Genomic DNA, 22697 nt, shown 5'->3' with positions numbered 1-22697 from the left:
TGCCACTTATGTCTGTCCTCTTAAAAAAAATTGAAAGCATGGCACATTTGGCAGCATTTCCCTCCAATACTTTTCGTCTTTTTTACCTGGCCTTTTCAGTCCCTCATCATGGCATCTTTCTACCATCCATCCTCCCTGACGCTTATCATATACGCCTGTTTGAGTCGTGATTCACTCGGATCTTTCACCCGTATCTTTAAATTAACCCATGAGTCGCGAGTTTCTAGTATCATTAACTCGGATCAGTTGAGTCCTACTACAATTCAATCTAAAACGATAAACAGCGCCACACAAACCTCTTGCAATTAGCTAGCCTACTAGCCATCATAGCTGCCAAAAATGTAACAATTTCGTAAGTAGGATAACCACAACTCCACAAATCAACTCAAGCGACTGAGTGAGCAGGCAGTCTGAGATAACTGGTTAACTTCCCGGCCCGCAGAGCCGGGTTAGTCGGATCAGCCGGCCGGTTGGTCTACATTGAGTACGAGTCGGCTACGGCTACGTTGTCATGAGTGGCTGTAGACGAGCGAGTAGCTCCTCCTCAAAGTGAAAAGCAATTCCACAACAAAAGCCATTCTTTACCTCTTAAATAGCATTCAATGTTCTGCATGTAGCCTAGGCATACTTTAGATTTGGTGTATAGATGTAGCATATTAAAATGCAATTAGGTCGCGCAGACAGTCCGAAACATTGCACGTTATATGGAGCTGCTTTGTATACCCGGGTTAGTCGGATCGCTGGGCCGGACGGTTACGTTATGAGTGCGAGTCAGCCGAATCAGCCGGCTACGTTGTCATGAGTGGATCAGTAGACGAGCGAGTAACTCCTCGTCAAGGTGAAAAGCAAATCCACAACAAAAGCTATTCTTTCACTTCTGAAATAACATACAATGTTCTACACGTAGGCATAGCCTAGGCCTACTTTTAAATGCAATTAGGTCGCGAAGACAGTCCGAAACATTGCAAGCTCTATATGGAGCTGCTCAGGCTAGCCGGGTCAGTTGGATCAGCAGGGCGGGCCGGTTACGTTGTTATGAGTGCGAGTCAGCCGAATCAGCCGGCTACGTTGTCATGAGTGGATCTGTAGACGAGCGAGTAACTCCTCGTCAAGGTGAAAAGCAAATCCACAACAAAAGCCATTCTTTCACTTCTGAAATAGCATACAATGTTCTACACGTAGGCATAGCCTACTTTAAAATGCAATTAGGTCGCGAAGACAGTCCGAAACATTGCAAGCTCTGTATGGAGCTGCTCAGGCTAGCCGGGTCAGTTGGATCAGCAGGGCGGGCCGGTTACGTTGTTATGAGTGCGAGTCAGCCGAATCAGCCGGCTACGTTGTCATGAGTGGATCTGTAGACGAGCGAGTAACTCCTCGTCAAGGTGAAAAGCAAATCCACAACAAAAGCCATTCTTTCACTTCTGAAATAGCATACAATGTTCTACACGTAGGCATAGCCTACTTTAAAATGCAATTAGGTCGCGAAGACAGTCCGAAACATTGCAAGCTCTGTATGGAGCTGCTCAGGCTAGCCGGGTCAGTTGGATCAGCAGGGCGGGCCGGTTACGTTGTTATGAGTGCGAGTCAGCCGAATCAGCCGGCTACGTTGTCATGAGTGGATCTTTAGAGGAGCGAGTAACTCCTCGTCAAGGTTAAAAGAAAATCCACAACAAAAGCCATGCGTTCACTTCTGAAATAACATATATTCTGCACGCATAGCCTACTTTAAAATGCAATTAGGTCGCGAAGACAGTCTGAAACATTGCAAGCTCTGTATGGAGAGTAGGCTATCCAGTCGGATCAGCCAAGCGGGCCGGTTACGTTGTTGTTATGAGTGCGAGTCAGCCGAATCAGCCGGCTACGTTGTCATGAGTGGATCTTTAGAGGAACGAGTAACTCATCGTCAAGGTTAAAAGAAAATCCACAACAAAAGCCATGCTTTCACTTCTGAAATAACATATATTCTGCACGCATAGCCTACTTTAAAATGCAATTAGGTCGCGAAGACAGCAATGTCCGAAACATTGCAAGCTCTGTATGGAGTTGCTTGAGTAGGCTAGCCTACCTGGGTCATTTGGATCAGCCGCGGGCGGACCGGTTACATTATGTTGTTATGAGTGCGAGTCAGTCGAATCAGCCGGCTACATTGTCATGAGTGGATCTGTAGACGAGCAAGTAGCCTAGTTTCTACTCGTGTCAAGGGGATAATAATAATAGGCTTAATGAGAATAGTAGTAGTAGTAGTAATAATAATAATAATAATAATAATAATAACAACTAGAAAAGCATTTCCTGAAGGAAATACAGTGCATGAAAATGCAAAAAATATGATGTAAAATATCATACAGAGTAAAAACAAACTATATTGGTTGCTAGGTAGATGAGGTTTAATATAGTTGGAATGACTGAACAGTTAAATAGGTGGATAGTTTAAATGGTTAAATTATTTAGGTAGATAGTTGACGATAACTGACACTTGGAAGGGCTCTAATGTTTGCTAGCAGTTATGCTAACTATGTTAACAAAGATAATAATGTTAACCAAGTTACTATGCTAACTAGCATGCTAACAATGTTAAAATGCTAAGTATGCTAACCATGTGACTTAGCAAACTTAGCTAATCATTTTTAGCAGTTATGCTAACTATGCTAACTAACTTGTTAACTATGGTAACATGCTAACTATGCTACTTAGCTAACTTAGCTAATCATTTTAAGCAGTTTTACTAAAAATGCTAACTAGCATGCTAACATGCTAGCATGCTAGCTATGCTAACCATGTGACTTAGCTAACTTAGCTAATCATTTTAAGCAGTTTTGCTAAAAATGCTAACTAGCATGCTAACATGTTAACTATGCTAACCATGTGACTTAGCTAACTTAGCTAATCATTTTAAGCAGTTTTGCTAAAAATGCTAACCAGCATGCTAACTATGCTAACCATGTGACTTAGCTAACTTAGCTAATCATTTTAAGTAGTTTTGCTAAAAATGCTAACTAGCATGCTAACATGCTAACTATGCTAACCATGTGACTTAGCTAACTTAGCTAATCATTTTTAGCAGTTTTGCTAAAAATGCTAACTAGCATGCTAACATGCTAGCATGCTAACTATGCTAACCATGTGACTTAGCTAATCATTTTAAGCAGTTTTGCTAAAAATGCTAATTAGCATGCTAACTATGCTAGCATGCTAACTATGCTAACCATGCTACTTAGCTAACTTAGCTAACTAGCTACAGTGGGTAGGAGTCATAGTTGATGACAAGTAACAGTTACAATGGCTGAACAGTTAAAAAGTTCAGTAGTTTAAAGGGTTAAATTGTTTAACAGTAAAATATTATAGTGAGGACTTTTATTTTGAAACAGTTTTTGGCAGAGGAAGCAGTTGAACAGGATGTGTAGTCTTAATAGGGCCAGTTTGTATGCTTAAAGCCTGAGACTGGCAGTTGGTCCAGGTGGCCCGAACACCTGCCATAGGATTCTAATTGCTTAACGGCCGTATTGTGATGTCATAATCATAATGTTAAGTCAATGGGGAAATTTTGATTCGTTTTTAATTAATAGTTTAAAAAGTATAAAAGTTACAAAGCTGAAAAATACATAGCACCCATGTCCCAAGTAAGACCTACGTAACATAGTTTGAATGAAGTTTCTACGTTAAACGGTTGAAGCTGCATTAAATGCGTTAGCGGAAGAATAAGAATAAGAACTAGAAAAGCATTTCCTGAAGGAAATACAGTGCATGAAAATGCAAAAATATGATGTAAAATATCATACAGAGTAAAAACAAACTATATTGGTTGCTAGGTAGATGAGGTTTAATATAGTTGGAATGACTGAACAGTTAAATAAGTGGATAGTTTAAATGGTTAAATTATTTAGGTAGATAGTTGACGATAACTGACAGTTGGAATGGCTCTAATGTTTGCTAGCAGTTATGCTAACTATGTTAACAAAGATAATAATGTTAACAAAGTTACTATGCTAACTAGCATGATAACATGCTAGCATGCTAACTATGTTAACCATGTTACTTAGCTAACTTAGCTAATCATTTTAGCAGTTTTTCTAAAAATGCTAACTAGCATGCTAACTATGCTAACCACATTACTTAGCTGACTTTGCTAATCGTTTTTAGCAGTTTTGCTAAAAATGCTAACTAGCATGCTAACATGCTAGCATGCTAACTATGCTAACCATGTGACTTAGCTAACTTAGCTAATCATTTTTAGCAGTTTTGCAAAAAATGCTAACTAGCATGCTAACATGCTAGCATGCTAACTATGCTAACCATGTGACTTAGCTAACTTAGCTAATCATTTTAAGCAGTTTTGCTAAAAATGCTAATTAGCATGCTAACTATGCTAGCATGCTAACCATGCTACTTAGCTAACTTAGCTAACTAGCTACAGTGGGTAAGAGTCATAGTTGATGACAAGTAACAGTTACAATGGCTGAACAGTTAAAAAGTTCAGTAGTTTAAAGGGTTAAATTGTTTAACAGTAAAATATTATAGTGAGGACTTTTATTTTGAAACAGGTTTTGGCAGAGGAAGCAGTTGAACAGGATGTGTAGTCTTAATAGGGCCAGTTTGTATGCTTAAAGCCTGAGACTGGCAGTTGGTCCAGGTGGCCCGAACACCTGCCATAGGATTCTAATTGCTGTGATGTCATAAAGGCCCAATGTTAAGTCAATGGGGAAATTTTGACTAGTTTTTAATTAATAGTTTAAAAAGTATAAAAGTTACAAAGCTGAAAAATACATAGCACCCATGTCCTAAGTAAGACCTACGTAACATAGTTTGAATGAAGTTTCTACGTTAAACGGTTGAAGCTGCATTAAGTGCGTTAGAAGAAGAAGAAGAATAAGAACTAGAAAAGCATTTCCTGAAGGAAATACAGTGCATGAAAATGCAAAAATATGATGTAAAATATCATACAGAGTAAAAACAAACTATATTGGTTGCTAGGTAGATGAGGTTTAATATAGTTGGAATGACTGAACAGTTAAATAAGTGGATAGTTTAAATGGTTAAATTATTTAGGTAGATAGTTGACGATAACTGACAGTTGGAATGGCTCTAATGTTTGCTAGCAGTTATGCTAACTATGTTAACAAAGATAATAATGTTAACAAAGTTACTATGCTAACTAGCATGATAACATGCTAGCATGCTAACTATGCTAACCATGTTACTTAGCTAACTTAGCTAATCATTTTAGCAGTTTTTCTAAAAATGCTAACTAGCATGCTAACTATGCTAACCACATTACTTAGCTGACTTTGCTAATCGTTTTTAGCAGTTTTGCTAAAAATGCTAACTAGCATGCTAACTATGCTAACCATGTGACTTAGCTAACTTAGCTAATCATTTTTAGCAGTTTTGCAAAAAATGCTAACTAGCATGCTAACATGCTAGCATGCTAACTATGCTAACCATGTGACTTAGCTAACTTAGCTAATCATTTTAAGCAGTTTTGCTAAAAATGCTAATTAGCATGCTAACTATGCTAGCATGCTAACCATGCTACTTAGCTAACTTAGCTAACTAGCTACAGTGGGTAAGAGTCATAGTTGATGACAAGTAACAGTTACAATGGCTGAACAGTTAAAAAGTTCAGTAGTTTAAAGGGTTAAATTGTTTAACAGTAAAATATTATAGTGAGGACTTTTATTTTGAAACAGTTTTTGGCAGAGGAAGCAGTTGAACAGGATGTGTAGTCTTAATAGGGCCAGTTTGTATGCTTAAAGCCTGAGACTGGCAGTTGGTCCAGGTGGCCCGAACACCTGCCATAGGATTCTAATTGCTGTGATGTCATAAAGGCCCAATGTTAAGTCAATGGGGAAATTTTGACTAGTTTTTAATTAATAGTTTAAAAAGTATAAAAGTTACAAAGCTGAAAAATACATAGCACCCATGTCCTAAGTAAGACCTACGTAACATAGTTTGAATGAAGTTTCTACGTTAAACGGTTGAAGCTGCATTAAGTGCGTTAGAAGAAGAAGAAGAATAAGAACTAGAAAAGCATTTCCTGAAGGAAATACAGTGCATGAAAATGTAAACAATATGATGTCAAATATCATACAGAGTAAAAACAAACTATATTGGTTGCTAAGTAGATGAGGTTTAATATAGTTGGAATGACTGAACAGTTAAATAGGTGGATAGTTTAAATGGTTAAATTATTTAGGTAGATAGTTGACGATAACTGACAGTTGGAATGGCTCTAATGTTTGCTAGCAGTTATGCTAACTATGTTAACAAAGATAATAATATTAACAAAGTTACTATGCTAACTAGCATGCTAACACGCTAGCATGCTAACTATGTTAACCACGTTACTTAGCTAACTTAGCTAATCGTTTTTAGCAGTTTTGCTAAAAATGCTAACTAGCATGCTAACTATGCTAACCACGTTACTTAGCTAACCGTTTTTAGAAGTTATGCTAAAAATGCTAACTAGCATGCTAATATGTTAGCATGCTAACTATGCTAACCACATTACTTAGCTAACATAGCTAATCATTTTTAGCAGTTTTGCTAAAAATGTTAACTAGCATGCTAACATGCTAACTATGCTAACCACGTTACTTAGCTAACTTAGCTAATCATTTTTAGCAGTTTTGCTAAAAATGCTAACTAGCATGCTAACATGCTAACTATGCTAACCATGTTACTTAGCTAACTTAGCTAACTAGCTACAGTGGGTAGGAGTCATAGTTGATGACAAGTAACAGTTACAATGGCTGAACAGTTAAAAATTTCAGTAGTTTAAAGGGTTAAATTGTTTAACAGTAAAATATTATAGTGAGGACTTTTATTTTGAAACAGTTTTTGGCAGAGGAAGCAGTTGAACAGGATGTGTAGTCTTAATAGGGCCAGTTTGTATGCTTAAAGCCTGAGACTGGCAGTTGGTCCAGGTGGCCCGAACACCTGCCATAGGATTCTAATTGCTTAACGGCTCTATTGTGATGTCATCAGCCCATCAAGTCGGCTTTTATTGTCAATTTCTTTACATGCACTGGTCATACAAAGAATTGAAATTTCGTTTCTTACTTTCCCATGCAGACATAGACATGCTTTAAATACAGACATAGACATACTATGGACATAGCCATAGACAATAAACATTAAATTAAAGTGCAAGACTGAAATATAGAACATGTATGTATCAAAATAGAAATATAGGACATATATTAAAAAAAAAATGCTATGTTAAGTCTATGGGGAAATTTTGAACAGTTTTTAATTAATAGTTTAAAAAGTATAAAAGTTACAAAGCTGAAAAATACATAGCACCCATGTCCTAAGTAAGACCTACGTAACATAGTTTGAATGAAGTTTCTACGTTAAACGGTTGAAGCTGCATTAAATGCGTTAGAAGAAGAAGAAGAATAAGAAGCCTAGGAAGAACAGTACAGTGCATTTTCATGCACTGTAATAAGAAGAAGCCTAGGAAGAACAGTACAGTGCATTTTCATGCACTGTAATAAGAAGCCTAGGAAGAACAGTACAGTGCATTTTCATGCACTGTAATAAGAAGAAGCCTAGGAAGAACAGTACAGTGCATTTTCATGCACTGTAATAAGAAGCCTAGGAAGAACAGTACAGTGCATTTTCATGCACTGTAATAATAATAATTTAGTCACTGCAGGGCATTTCTACGTTCCTGTTTCTATGTCTACATTGAAAGTCAATTGCTTAGGCTAGGTTAAGACAATAAATAAACAGTCTGGCTCAAACTGCTTTCTTTCCCGTGAGTGGGTGGAGATTTTGATGCTATTATATTAGGCTATTTTATATTATATTATATTATATATGATATTATATTAGGCTACCTAACATGATATATATATATATATATATATATATATATATATATATATACATACATACATATATATATATATGTATAGCTATGATTAATAGGCTAATAATATTAGTTGCCTAGTAGGCCTATTAGCTGCCTATAATACCTATTAGAATAGATTCCTAGTACATTACATTACATTACATTACATTACATTTGGCTGACGCTTTTTAACCAAAGCGACTAACAACATGGTAAACAGTAAGTTTTTGAACAATTCTCACAATTTTAGGACAGTTTAAAAAAAAACACATTAGAGTACAGTAAGAATAAGTGCGTCGGTGAGTGCTGTATTTTAACAGTTACTTGTCAGTGTAAAACAGCTGGTGAGTGCTAGGATCAGTAAGACTTGTTGTAAGTGTTGCTATGGGAGTAGATGTTCTCTAAAGAGCTGGGTCTTCAGGAGTTTTTTGAACGTGGAAAAGGATGTCCCTGCCCTTGTAGGAACTGGCAGTGTGTTCCACCAACGAGGAACAACAGATGAGAAAAGTTTGGATTGGCTTGAGCGTACCGGTGGTAGAGCTAGACGTCGTTCGTCAGAGGAGCGCAGCGGTCTGGAGGTAGTGTAAGTCTGTATGAGGGCATTCAAGTAGGTGGGAGCAGAACCGGAGACTACTTTGTAGGCAAGCGTTAGAGACTTCAATTTGATGCGGGCCGCCATAGGTAGCCAGTGTAGCTGGATGAGCAGCGGGGTAACATGTGCCCTTTTGGGTTGGTTGTAGACCAGGCGCGCCGCTGCGTTCTGGATCATCTGAAGTGGTTTCACTGCGCAGGCTGGGAGACCTGTCAGGAGGGCATTGCAGTAGTCGAGTCGTGAGATGACTATTGCCTGAACCAGAAGTTGGGTAGCATCTTGAGTCAAGTAAGTCCTGATTTTCCGTATGTTGTAGAGTGCGAAACGGCATGACCGGGCGACTGAGGCAACATGATCTGAGAAGTTTAGTTGGTTGTCGAGAACAACTCCTAGATTTCTTGCAGTCCTGGTCGGTGAAACAGACAGGGAGTCAAATTTGATGTTGATGTCGTGGTGTATGGTAGGTTTAGCTGGGATGACCAGCAGTTCAGTCTTTGAGAGGTTCAGCTGGAGGTGGTGTGCCTTCATCCATGTAGCTATGTCTGAAAGGCAATCCGAGATCCGTGCTGAAACCAGGGGGTCGTCAGGTGGAAAGGACAGATAGAGCTGTGTGTCGTCTGCATAGCAGTGGTATGAGAAGCCGTGCGAACGGATAATCTGTCCCAAGGAGGTGGTGTAGATAGCAAAGAGGAGGGGGCCCAGCACTGAGCCCTGGGGGACCCCTGTGGTGAGATGGTGAGGTGCAGATAGCTGACCAAGCCATGATACGTTAAACGAGCGTCCTGTGAGGTAGGATTCAAACCAGGAGAGAGCAGCTCCGGAGATTCCCATGTCAGCGAGTATAGAGAGAAGGATACGGTGATTAACCGTGTCAAAGGCAGCCGATAAGTCAAGCAGAATGAGTACTGATGACCGAGCGGTCGCCCTGGCTTCTTTTAAGGCTTCTGTTACAGACAGCAGAGCCGTTTCGGTAGAGTGGCCGCTTTTGAACCCAGACTGATTTGGATCCAGAAGGTTGTTCTGTGAAAGGAAGTCAGAGACCTGTTTGGAGACTGCTCGTTCAATGCCTTTGGATAGGAAAGGCAGTAGTGAGACAGGGCGGTAGTTCTCGACTTGAGCAGGGTTGAGAGAAGCTTTCTTAAGTAACGGTGTTACCCGGGCCATTTTGAACGCTGTTGGAAATGTGCCGGAGGTTAGCGAGGCATTGATCACATTTGTGATAGCTGGAGCGATGGTCGGGCTGATGGACTGAAGTAGGCTCGTAGGTATAGGGTCCAGCGAGCATGTGGTAGGACGGCTGCATGTCAGGAGTCTGGACACTTCACTCTCGGAGAGAGGCGTGAATGCTGAAAAAGATGTTCCAGCAGTCCCTAGAGGTTGTAGGAGTGCGGTATCTGAGTCAGATGCGTTGAGTGGGCATGTAGAGAATTGACTGCTGATTGCCGCCACTTTGTTTGTAAAAAATGAGGCGAGGGTATCTGCAGTAAGGCTGGATGGAGGAGGAGGCAGCTGAGGGTTGAGTAGCGATTTGAAGGTTGAGAAAAGTTTTCGAGTGTCTGTAGCGCTGTTGATTTTGTCATTGTAGAAAGCAGTCTTAGCAGCAGTGATGCTGGCTGAGAAGGAGGTCAGGAGTGTCTGGTAGTTTTTGAGGTCGTCAGCTAGTTTGGATTTGTGCCATTTCCTCTCCGCGGCTCTGAGTTTGGTGCGCTGCGATCGGAGGGTATCATTTAGCCATGGATGAGAATGTTTGGATCGAGCTGGCCTTGTGGTAAGAGGGCACAGCTCGTCTAGACACGAGGTCAGTGTGGAGCAGAGCGAGTCAGTGGCTTCATTGACCTCCAGAGAGGAGAAGGTGTTGAGTGGAGGTAGACCGGAGGCAACCACAGAGGAGAAGTGCGTTGGAGACAGGTTCCGGATGTTGCGGCGGAACGTGACCATCGGCTGAGGAGCCGGAGGCTGTTCTGTCAGGCTGACGTTGAACTGGATGAAGAAGTGGTCAGAAAGATGGAGAGGTGTCACCGTGAGGGTTTCTGTGCTGCAGTTCCGAGTGAAAATCAAGTCAAGCTCTTTGCCAGCTTTGTGAGTCGGTGGGCTTTGAACCAGTTCGAGGTCAAAGGAGTGGACCAGGGCTAGTAGCCTACTATTAGTATATAGTACTGGTAATAAACATTGTAGCAGAGTAGCATTAGACCTAGGCAAATTTTCTATTGTTAACAAAACAACAACAAATAATTAATTATTATAATATAGGCTACCCTCCCTGTCAATAAGATCAAAGTTTCTGAACATGAGCACCAAAAAGATGAACAATGTGTGGATGCACTTTGACCAGGAGACCAAAACTCTTAGGCTAAATGCAAGTACTGCAAAAACCTGGTTTCAAATCATGGAGGATCCACATCCAACATGAGAAGGCACTTAACGAAATGAAGCACCCCACTGCACTGCTTGAACGTAGGACTGAATTTCTTTGCGATTTAGCAATACTGACTCAAGTGACTCAAGTGACTCGTTCAACCCGGATCAGTTTAGTGAGTGAGTCAGAATAACCCGGATCCTTAAAAGGAATCGAGTTTGACAGGCCTATTATCATACGGTAGAGAAAACTTTTTAGGAAAGACGGGCTATATGGACCCAACCATTTAAGTCTTCTTGGGAGCGGAGAACAACCCATGCAGAGGCTGCGGTGTTAGGCATAGAATGCGAACGTGTGTAGCCAACTTTAAGAGAAGATAGATTAACGTGACAAATGCCAATATTTTTCTCCAATCCCTCGACCGGCCCAAAAGTGAAGCGGCCCACCGGGAATTCTCCCGATTCTCCCGATTACCCACTCCGGGCCTGCCTGCCACATTGATAGGCTATGCCTCACTGCTTCTTAAAATAGGCCTACAGCAACAACAACAATTCATTTATTGTTATATTTCTGAAATGACGTAGGCCAATGAACCATATGATGTCAGGCATTCCATCAACGTCATCCGAAAGACAAAACGCGCTTTCGGTTTTCAGCTTTCGCTTTCAAGAAGTCCCGCCCCTACTGTAAGGTTACTGTAGCCTATGATGTTGCATGCCGCGTTGGCGTAGACTATCGGAAGTCAACATTCTGGTTGTCATCTGTCAGGGCCAGGGATAGGCTTCTTACAACCGAAACATAGGCTCTACCTGCGAAATGTGTGGCTTTTCTAAGGAGTCCTGGATGTGACTCCCCTGTAACCTCAACTCTCTCATGATTGGCCGAACCAGCATGAAATGAGAGTAAATTGCACGTCACCTATAGAATGTGGAGATTTGCGATTGCGATTCGCTAATTTAATTAAAGATAGGCCTATAGGCTGAACATTATTAAGCTATCACAAATGATCACAAATAATGTTATAGACTAATATGCAGGCCAATGTTTAGGCTAGCCTATGCTTATCAGTTAAAAGGTTATGGAACATTTGTGGAGGCGAATAATCGATAATTTCATGTAGTTGATGTTTTATGCATCCAAAATATTCACGTCGGTGATTATTGATCAACATTATCCACGTTTGAGCTGTCACATATAAGCTAGGCTTATTATTCAGAGCCAAGTGACGTTGCAGCAGGGATTCCCGTGCTGGGAGCGCCTCACTCACCTTTGGACTTCTAATGCGGTCGGCACATCAAGGACCTGGAAAGTGAAATGCTTTTCATAGGTAAGTTTTGAATTCCATATACTGAGTATAAATTACATTCTAACACAGACCATGGCAGCACAACCCAGTAGAATACAATCTGAGATATTGTGTTTTAGCAGTTGTGCTATTTAGCTATTTACAAAGCTTGCTCAAGAATATCAGAATGAAGGCGTTCTTTGGTGTGTGTACTTTTTTGGTGCTTATCCTGCATCTGACCCAAGGTTGTCCATGGATGCAGCATAAATTCCCGCAGTATAGCAGGAACTATTTGACCTTGCTGGAAGAGATGGTGAGTGTTATTTTGAATCTCACCTTTGATATCCTGATATTCAGCATTTTGTTTGATTTTAGACTACTAATTCTACTAATTCACACTTTTCTCCTGGGATCCTAATTTTAATTTTAATTCTGTGATTTTACAGGGTGAGAAGATAACAGAGGACAACGTGGGACTTAATTTCCCTGATGAGCTGTACAGACTTGCAAGAAAGTCACAGGTAAGCATAAACTAAAGCAACAAACAAACAATTAGATGCTTGGAAATCAGTAGCTTTTCATTCATGACAACTGAGATGGACTCTTTTCATTTACACTTAATGGTATCCCTGTTGAATTCTGGGATGGTTGTCTTGTCACTGATGGTTGTCTTGACTCCTCCTGTTGTCCCCACAGCCTGAGAGGATCATCTGGTTCATAGCCCAGGTGCTGGACGAGGTGTCGCTCCTGCTGGACGAGAATGTGACCGCCGTGGCCTGGGACCAGAAGAAGCTGAAGGACTTCATGAGCACCCTGGACACACAACTGGTGGCAACTCAGTCATGTGTGAGTACAACTGAATAACCTCCTTGAAACTATTTAACCAATAGTAATTAATAGTATATATATATTTCCAACTATGAATGACTTACTGGTGATTTCATGAACTCCTTTCTTCCTCCTCCAGGTTAGTAAGACTAAAGGGAATAAGAGACTGCACCTGTATTTCAAGAAACTGAGAAATGAAACACTGGGGAAAATGGTGAGCTGATGAGTGTGGTTGACCACACACACACACACACACACACACACACACACACACACACACACAGATGACAGAAGTACAGAATCTGTATATTGATGGTGAGTGGTGTGACTTGTGATTTCAGGAGGACAAGGCCAAGGCCTGGGAGTTGATCAGGAAGGAGGTTCACCGCCACCTGACGAAGGTCGACCTTCTGGCCAGCACACGCCTCTAAACACCAAACCCTGCCACAGCTACAGCCAATGGGACTGAGGATGCACCAGGACTACTGATGTACTCTGAACTTTCTGCTCTAAATGATTCTGAGGTGGTCTAGGTTTATGTAGTGTTACAATTATTCATTTATCAGAACGATTATGTGAAAGTTATTATTTGTTTACAATACTGTTAAATGTATTTATTTGTCTACCTAGATTGTATTAATGAACTTATTTATACATTTATTTATTTTCTGTATTTATTATTTATTATTTTCTGAGCCCTGTGAATAACATGAGGTGGTGGAGGTTACATCTATCAGGTGTTAAAATGATTAATTCATCAGACTGATGACTTTCTGTGAAATGTGTTGTTTATTTTATAATACTGTTCAATTTATTTATGTAGATGTATTTACTGCTGCGTTTATTTATTGTAGATGGTAACACAACAAGTGGCTGATATAGAAACCCTTTTTGTATATTCTGAGCACTCTAGTTTACAATGAGTCTCTAAAGAATTTTGAGAGCTGTGCATTTTATATATGACGTGGATATGGCTACATTTATCAAATGTTTAAATTATTTATCCATCCGACCGATGATGTTCTGTGAAAGAGGTTTATTCATTTCATTATTATGTTCATCTTATTTATTTATCCTGGTTTATTTGATGTATTTAATTATTGTACACTCCAACACAATTGATGCAGATTTGTTGCATTTCAATAAAAGCATTGTTTATGACAAATTGTTAAATGCTTACTTTTTCTTACAGTTAGCTTTAATTTCTCTTTTAATTGAGTAACTTGTGTGTGTTAATATGAGAGGACTGCAGACTATGGCACACATGTCTGGAAGTGTACACTTGGTAAATTTCATCGTAGAAAATGTACAAAACAAGGTCACAATTATGTAAAACTAATTTCATTGACAAGCAATTAGATGTCAGTCAAGACTTATTCAATTTGGAAAACCTGCAAATGCACTCCGTTTGCAAACTGGCAAAAAAACTCACTGAAGAAGAAAAAGAAGAAGAAGGCTCTGGCAGGCTCTGGCACTTCCTGGACTCGTTTGTCTCGTCTCTAAATGACTTAACCAAAGTCCTTTTAGGCAAGTCCCTCCACTCGGGGGCCATATTGCAACGCTTTTTGGGCACTTATCGCGTGCCTAAAGCTTCACGACACCAATCTTGCTCCAGCGGCGAGATCACAACACATGATTGGCTCAATGTATTCACAACACAACACATGATTGGCTCAATGTATTCACATGTCAACGTTTTGCCGTGGAAGGGGTGGGATATGTGTAGACGACTACCATCTTGGCGATACAAACATTTCTGTTTGTATCCCATGCATTTCTAAGGAGGATTTTTTGAGTGCTGTGTCTCCTCATCATAAGTCTCTGACTTAACCCCTACTGGAGGCAGGGCAGTGAACCCTTCTTCTTTTTATGTGTGCGTTTTTTTTGTGGCAATTTGCAAACAAAGTGCATTACCACTATCTGCTGGACTGAAGTGTGATGGCAAGTGTACCCTGTAGCCTCGTTCTGGCTGCCAGTTGAATAAGGCGAATTGCCAGCTGCCCCATTATAAGGTAAAGACACTTTTTTTTTTGTCAATATCCACTAGGTGGCAGCAAACAACCAGACATCTGTGGTGAGGGATTAGTTTACAGGGGTCAGTCCACAGGGTGTCAGCATTGACCATGACAAACCCTGTAAGGCTCCCACCCGACTGGACACTGGACCTATGAGTGGTTGGCCAGAGGCTGGGTGTTCTAAACTCTGAACTGATATGATGTCATAGTGAGAGGGTTTCTGGCACACACACAAGTGAGGAGTTGTTTCATGTCAGGGTTGTAGGAGACGCTCATTACTGTAATACAGCATTTCTCCCTCTCTCTCTCATATATATATATATATATATAGATAGATAGATATAGATCGATAGATCGGTAGATCAATAGATCGATAGATTGATACAGTAGATAGATAGATAGATAGATAGATAGATAGATAGATGATAATCTGATTATCCGCATATAATCTATATGTGATCTGCATCTCTGATGCAAAACAGCCTTTTGGATGTATCTGTGCCTCTGATTTCACCCCACAAAACCTATTCAAATCAATCCTGATTTCACCCCACAAAACCTATTTCAAATCAATCCTGATTTCACCACACATAACCTATTCAAATCAATCCTGATTTCCGTATCAGCTGCGAGGCTTTTCTTCGCCTTGTAAACAAAAGGGCAAAGGGTGTGACTGTTGTTGCCAGCAGAAGGAGAAGATCAGAGGATGTTGTAGAAACTGTCAAACACTGGCTCTGTGATCTGGGGTTGTACGGCGGCACAACTAGCCAAGGCAGACTGGGCTAAATCACTGCATGACCTGTGAGACATAATTATTGTTTGGCAGAAACTCAGTATTACCACATACCAAAAGGAAACACTGGGTTGTCTATCTGTCTGTCTAGTGAGACTTTCAAGATGCTGTTAGATAAGGTCACAGAGTTAAATAAGGTCGATAGGAGTCAATGTGAAATGGATGTTGGGTAGACACAAGTGGATTAAACTTTTTGTTTTGCTATAATTAGCAATTGACAATTTTGTGACCATTAGGCCTATAGTTGAAGTTGTCTCCCCTTATTGCTGCTTCTTGTGATATCTATCTAAGATGTTAACTATGTGATCTCACTCATTAAACCTGGTTTTGCTATAGAGCTAATGTGTAATTATGGGCCAGAGTATGTTGGATTGCCTAACGGATGCAAATTTACATTTCTTCTCTGCTGAATTGCTCACGAAGTTCTCGTCACACAGATTTCACACAAATATAGGGCTATATATCATAAAATATTTTTCTTATAGAGTTAACGTGTTGATGTAACGCGGTTATTGTGTACTAGAGGAGCTGTAGGACCTCAGTGCGGAGCAAAGATTCAGAGCTCTGTTCTAGAATCTTTGGGGCGGAGCACATAGTCAGTGTGGGCGTTGCCAGGCAACACAGACGCACATAGATGCAGAGCTACCAAAGGAGACGTGTTGTAAATGTTGAATGTGCCACGATGATAAATATTTACAGCCTCAGTGCTTTTGTTGGGAAAGCCATGGATGCTTCACCCAGCTGCCTAGAGTAAACAGTCCTGTCATAGTTGACCTGAAAGTGTATATCTTGCTAAGCTTTAGCATTTTTTGAGTTGATGCTGAAAGTGGAATGAGGGCTGGGGGCTAGACACCATGTGTGGTATGTTAGGCCTGTGATCTTATCTCTCTTCTGGATCTGGCCTGTCCACTCCGCCTTCTGATTCTACAGTCAGGGACGAGACGTGACCTCTGTTTTTAAAATATTTGTAATTTTTTTTTATTTTTGTGACGTATAATGTTACAAAGGGAGAGAACACTCAACCCAGCCGGCCTTGAACCCGGGCTTTCAGGGTACGTACGAAACCTGCAGTTTGACTGCAACGCCAAAGAACAAGGCTCTTTAGTACAGCAGAGTGCATAGTCAACTGACAGTATTCCGGCACTGAGGTTCACTGTAAGCCCTGAAAAGATGAATTTACTTAAAAAACTAGAGGAAATCGGTTGCCTTAAAACATTTAAGTTTGATTAAACTTACTGTAACATGTTCAGTTGAATTCACTTTAAAAATTAGAGGGAACCGGTTGCCTTAAAACAGTTAAGTTTCAGTAAGTCGATTAAACTGCAATATGAATTTGCAAGTTCTCAAGTGAGTGAAATAGCAAAAAAAACAAAAAAAAAACAAGTAGGCCTACATTATGTTTTATTTTTTATTTAATCTCAATCGAAAAGTACATTTACAACAAATCACTTGTTCACAACATGATATTAAAAAAGTGCATCACTACAAAAAATAAAAAATAAAAAAATAGAAATCACTTGGGAAATCAAAGGGTCAGGATGTTTTGGAAGTGTTTGGGTTTTACTAGACCACAACCATTCAGGAAGGGCACCCATTAGCCTCACACACACACTGGCATCTCTCACGCATCCCCGGGTGCCCGAACACTACCGCTTCACCCATCTCTCTGCAGTTCTTCCCTGCATACATTGCCCTTTGGTTCCCATGGGCGAAAACCCATGAAATTTGGCACACACAACAGGTATCTGACAAAGCTCTAAGGACAAAATGGTGGCCCAGGGACTCTCTAGCCGCCTTACGTGACGGACCCATTGGTTGGCGTATAGTTTCAGGTACACACACCAAATTTGGTAGGTGTGTGTAACTCCCAAAGATGAAAGAACTTGTATACATCCTATTTTGGAGGACTAAAATGAGTTCCTTTTTATTTAAAGCTTAAACTATCTGGTCACAATCCAGAATGTTTAGCGATTAAGAGGAATTCATGGTTGGAGACTAATAACTTCTGGTATGATTTCCCCTGGCTTTGTTTAATGAGAAATAAAAATGTAGTGACACTTCAGTCTTGTGACCTTTAGGAAAGACTAAACAGTTGCAAACATTTCTATTCCATCCAATCAAAATATGTTAATCTTGTCCTTTTTAGATTGGCGAGATCCCGAGTTGATGAGAGAGATCGAGGCAGCCACTGGAGAAGATCTTGGCTCCTCTAAAACATTTGGCAATGTCCCTCGTACGGCCGACACACAATTGTTCCCGTTTCCCTTTGCTTTACAGCAAGCCATCCCACTTCTGACGCCACGTGTAGTGAAGGGAGAGAGCGGTCAAACCACCCTCAAACCACTTAATTTTCTGGTCCCAACAGACAATATTATTCCCAAACGTGTGGAGAGGCCTGCAGTACTCCATGGGAACCGTCACATCTACCTCATTTTGAAGACACATTTTTAGACAAACACTCAGCAAACCCTGGCCTGAATAGAAGGGTGTGTGTGTGTGTGTGGGGGGGTATTTAGCTGACTGAGATCATCATTTCAACATCTCAACATGAAGTGTTTGAACTAACAGCAAGCACTACAAAATGTGATGTATCTTAAAACACCCCGTAAAACATATGGCAAATTTGTAAAACAGGCCATTCATGTTACCTTTAAATTGTAATTTTAAGGTGTGACCCCTTAATTTACAGCTCCATTATGACTGATCTTTCCATTAGACTACTGTGTCCAGATGTTTCAGATCCTCACACAACTTCTGTGTCCACAGAACAGGTCTTTCAGGGCCGGACACGACTACTGTGTCCATGCCTTTCCATCCATCAGCTAAATGGATTACACAGTGCAGAGGAAGAGCAACTGTTTACAGAACACCAAAACATTTGTGTTCGAGCCATGTGAGCTGAAACGGGCCCAAAAACCCCAAGAATGCAACCAGATGCTGCCCACGTCGGAGAAAACAGGACCAGCAGATCAGTACTTGAGGAACATGCACATGATGTGTGTGTGTGTGTGTGTGTGTGTGTGTGTGTGTGTGTGTGTGTGTGTGTGTGTGTGTGTGTGTGTGTGTGTGTGTGTGTCTGCTTGTACTGTAAGCATGATGTGAAATATTGCAATATGTGTAGGAAGCAAATACCACTTGTATACAGAAATGTTCCTTGTGTGTGTGTGTGTGTGTGTGTATGTATGTGTGTGTGTGTGTGTGTGTGTGTGTGTGTGTGTGTGTGTGTGTGTGTGTGTGTGTCTATACAGTAAAGCTTACCTCATAGGCTCACAAGGTTATTGAGAAGTTCCAACTCCACAGTACAGTAATTGGAGTTTCCCTCAATACATGCAGTCCTGATAAAACTCTCAAGGGTTGTTATCTTCCAAAAAGTTTTTTTTTTAAAAAGGCCGAAGGAATATGCAATTCTAAGCCAGTCAGTTCCAAAGAAATCCAGAGCCTGAACATTCCCTCTCAGCTGCCTTGTGTTGCTGCTGTGCACAGTGTTTGATGTGTGTGTGTGTGTGTGTGTGTGTGTGTGTGTGTGTGTGTGTGTGTGTGTGTGCGTATGCATATGTGTGTGTCTGTGTGTATGTGTGCGTGCCGCGTGCGTGTGCAGAAGCTCCATAAGCACTGCTGTAAGTGGCTGTCACTGTATATCATGAAGAAGTAAGTCCTGGAAATGAACTGAAAACATATGGTTATATTGTTTACATTGGATAGCAAAGCTGCTGACATCCTGTGGAAGTCAAGAAGAGCTGGGGTGGTGACTCCTAGCTTGCTGTTCAAGTGAGAAGCTGCCTTTTTCATCGCTATGTAAACGTTTTGCTTGAAAATAACGCGGCTTAGGCTTCCCATGTGAGCGTTTGGTTGCTTATTCATCATTTTGTATGTGTTTGGTGTCGGTGATGTCTTTGCCATGGCCTGGCCACAAAAGATACGGATGAACGGCATGTCCGTGCAGTATGTCGGGGCATGGCACGAGACTTTCCTTTTACGTAAAAACAGAGGTCTTACTGCACAATCCTGCCGACTCACTAGTGTTTTTGTTTTAAATGTCGGAACCACATCACACCCTGACAGTGACACAATGCTAGTCGTCAATTAGACAACTTTACTGACATTTGCTTGAGTGACACAAATGGATTTGTTAGGTGCCCCAGAGCCAAACAGTTACTGTAAAGAGCTGGATAAGAGCCGGATTCAACAGGTGTTCTGAGAGTGTGTGTGCTGTGTGCTGTGTGTGTGTGTGTGTGTGCTGTGTGTGTGTGTGTGTGCGTGTGTGTGTGCTGTGTGTGTGTGTGCTGTGTGTGTGTGTGTGTGCTGTGTACTGTGTGTGTGCGTGTGTGTGTGCTGTGTGTGTGTGTGTTGTGTGTGTGTGTGTGTGTGTGCACTGTGTGCTGTGTGTGTGTGTGTGTATCTGTGTGTCTCTGTATCTGTGTGTTTGTGTCTGTATCTGTGTGTGCATGTTATTCATCTTTCAATAAAAACACCTATTGAAGTGTGTGTGGGTGTGACAGAGTATGGCACGCAACTGAGCATGTGCTCAGACCACTGTTTCCTTTTGAGGTTGTGTTCGGTGGCACAAAAAACAACAATGAGCTAATGGTAACTTTTGGACAAACAAGTTTTAGAGTCAATATTTCATAGAGCACTGCGCTAAAGTTCGATTCGTTTTCATTTCAAAGAATCTGCGTTGGTTCGAAACGTTTCAACCGGAATTCCTTTAGGAACAGATTGAAACTGTCTGTAACAATGGGGAACGTTTGTTATGCTGTCACTCCCCGATGTGAGTTGCTACCCGATGTGAGTCACACATGCTCAGATTGATAGGTTTTACGGCATAACGCCAAGGGATCCGACTGAAATCCATAAAATAATTCACTTTTCTGTTTAAAAAACGTTTTAGCTATCTAAGATTGTTTGATTGCTAACGTTAGCAAACGCCATTCAAGTGACAGCCTTTGTTGTGCTTGATTGCTTACTTAGCCTAGCAGCTACTTGCTTACTTGCCAGCAGTGAACAAACTTCATTATGTAGGTCAATTTTTATTGATATTACAGAAGTCTCTCGCTAGCAGGCTACTTCAGCCTCTAATCTAGAACTGACATTAGAGATCATGCCGTGAAAATGTGATGCCTTACACTAAATAATACATTTACTGCCGTGTAGGCTAATGTCATTATTCTGTGGCTAACAGCACTGATAGTCGCAAAGTAGCAAAGTGACGCATGCGCGACTCACATCCGGTAGCGACTCACATCGGGGAGTGACAATGCATCCACGTCTCTTTGTGTGTTTGCGTGTTTATCTCTGGCTACCATAGCAACAAGCCTGGCTCTGTGGTGTTGGGGTCATAATGCAAGTACTTAACCCCAATGACTCTTCAATGACGTCTCTTCCCTTAACAGTTACCCCCCCCCCCCCCCCCCCCTCAGAATTACCATGGCAACTGGCAGGAAAGTGTAACATGATGAGGATTTGATTTTTGTACTTTGACCAGTTTAATCCACCAGGTGGCGTTGCCAGACTATGACACCCGCCCGAGCCTCTCCCCATCTTCTCACCCCTGCATGGAATGGCTCTACACAATGCCAGTGTAATGACTCTACATAATGTCCGTCATGAGCAGTTGGTCCTGTTTACTGGATGCCTGTCCTTTTGGGGAGCCTTGGAGAGCATAGCGCAGGCTGCCAAAGGGCCGAGTTCAGACAGTGAGATGTTTACGCCATCTTTCTCATTCTGTTGATTTAACTGGGGATGTGTTTAGGGTCGTGGATCGCCTCCTTTCCGCAAACACAAGTTCAACGCGTTCACCGTCTGAAAGGGAGGATAGCATTGCCCAGCCTGTGTCCGAAATGGACCCACGAGACTTCACCCCATATCTCTCTTGTCCTACTGAAGAATGTCCACTCACCTCAATAGCCTGCTCTCTCCCATGTATTGAGAACAGAATTGACTACCTGCCCACAAAAAGCACAAACTTATCCTCAGGGACATGGATGAAATTAGATTAGAACTGCACAGGCTCCTTTATGACACAGAAACTCTTCATTCCCTTCTTGGTCCCATAAACGAATATAATATGGATTTGTGCTCTGATTACAGTAGAAGATCATCAACAGGTCACACCTAAATGAATGAAGGAGACTTATTCCAAATTCCACTAAAAGTCCCTTATGAATTAGTTGACTAATGATGATGAGGGAGGAGATGTGGATATAAAACTTACAAAGAATCAGTGCTCTAGACAGACTGATGCTTCAGACAGCATCCTTGCAGCCCTAGACAGACTGATGCATCAAAGAGCATCCTTGCAGCCCTAGACAGACTGATGCTTCAGAGAGCATCCTTGCAGCCCTAGACAGACTGATGCATCAAAGAGCATCCTAGACAGACTGATGCTTCAGAGAGCATCCTTGCAGCCCTAGACAGACTGATGCTTTGATGCTTCAGAGAGCATCCTTGCAGCCCTAGACAGACTGATGCTTCAGAGAGCACCCTTCCAGCATAGCCAAGCTCCTCTCTGGCCATGCCTAAGGCAAGGATCACATTAGCCAGTGGCAAGCGGCAGGTTTCCTATTGTTCTCTAATGGTGGCAACGCTGGCATAACGCTAGCGTTGAACAAGCTGAGCGTTGAACAAGCTGAGTGTTGAATTTTGTTCAACTCTCAAAGCGAAAAGCGAGCGTATTCAATTGACAAACTGTTTGTGTTGCTTAGGAACGAGACAAAACGTATTATGGTCTGAGTGTTGCGTTGCGTTACGTTTGCCGCTTGCCGCTTGCTGCTGGCTGATGTGATCCTCGCCTAAGTGGGGATGGGTCACACTTTGACATGACATCTCATCCAACTTTGGGCGCCTGTTTAGGAGAACGTGGGTTACAGTAAACAACACGCAGTAAATAAAATGGAAAAAAAATGCAACAGCTGGACACACCAGAGATTTGTGTGTAACAGCAAAAAGGCCACATGTTCTGTGTCTGGCAGTCAGA

General features: G+C 41.3%; 1 protein-coding gene across 2 annotated transcripts; it reads left to right on the top strand.

The window, feature by feature from the left end:
* The first annotated feature begins 11392 nt into the window (after positions 1 to 11392).
* On the top strand, positions 11393 to 14101 carry LOC121700339 (interferon a3-like). 2 transcript variants are annotated; one of them, XM_042083234.1, is made up of 6 exons: positions 11393 to 12130; positions 12334 to 12401; positions 12535 to 12609; positions 12785 to 12934; positions 13056 to 13130; positions 13258 to 14101. In XM_042083234.1, the coding sequence occupies exons 1-6, from the start codon at positions 12118 to 12120 to the stop codon at positions 13345 to 13347; spliced, it is 471 nt and encodes a 156-aa protein (XP_041939168.1). In that variant the 5' UTR covers positions 11393 to 12117; the 3' UTR covers positions 13348 to 14101. The 2 variants fall into 2 exon arrangements, with proteins under 2 accessions (XP_041939168.1, XP_041939167.1); XM_042083233.1 differs by lacking the exon at positions 11393 to 12130 and having other exon boundaries at positions 12147 to 12401.
* The last annotated feature ends 8596 nt before the right edge of the window (positions 14102 to 22697 follow it).

Source organism: Alosa sapidissima, chromosome 24, assembly GCF_018492685.1.
Source record: "Alosa sapidissima isolate fAloSap1 chromosome 24, fAloSap1.pri, whole genome shotgun sequence".
Classification (NCBI taxonomy): Eukaryota; Metazoa; Chordata; class Actinopteri; order Clupeiformes; family Clupeidae; genus Alosa; species Alosa sapidissima.
Note: the sequence above shows the minus strand (reverse complement) of the source record. Positions and strands in the feature narration are given on the sequence as shown.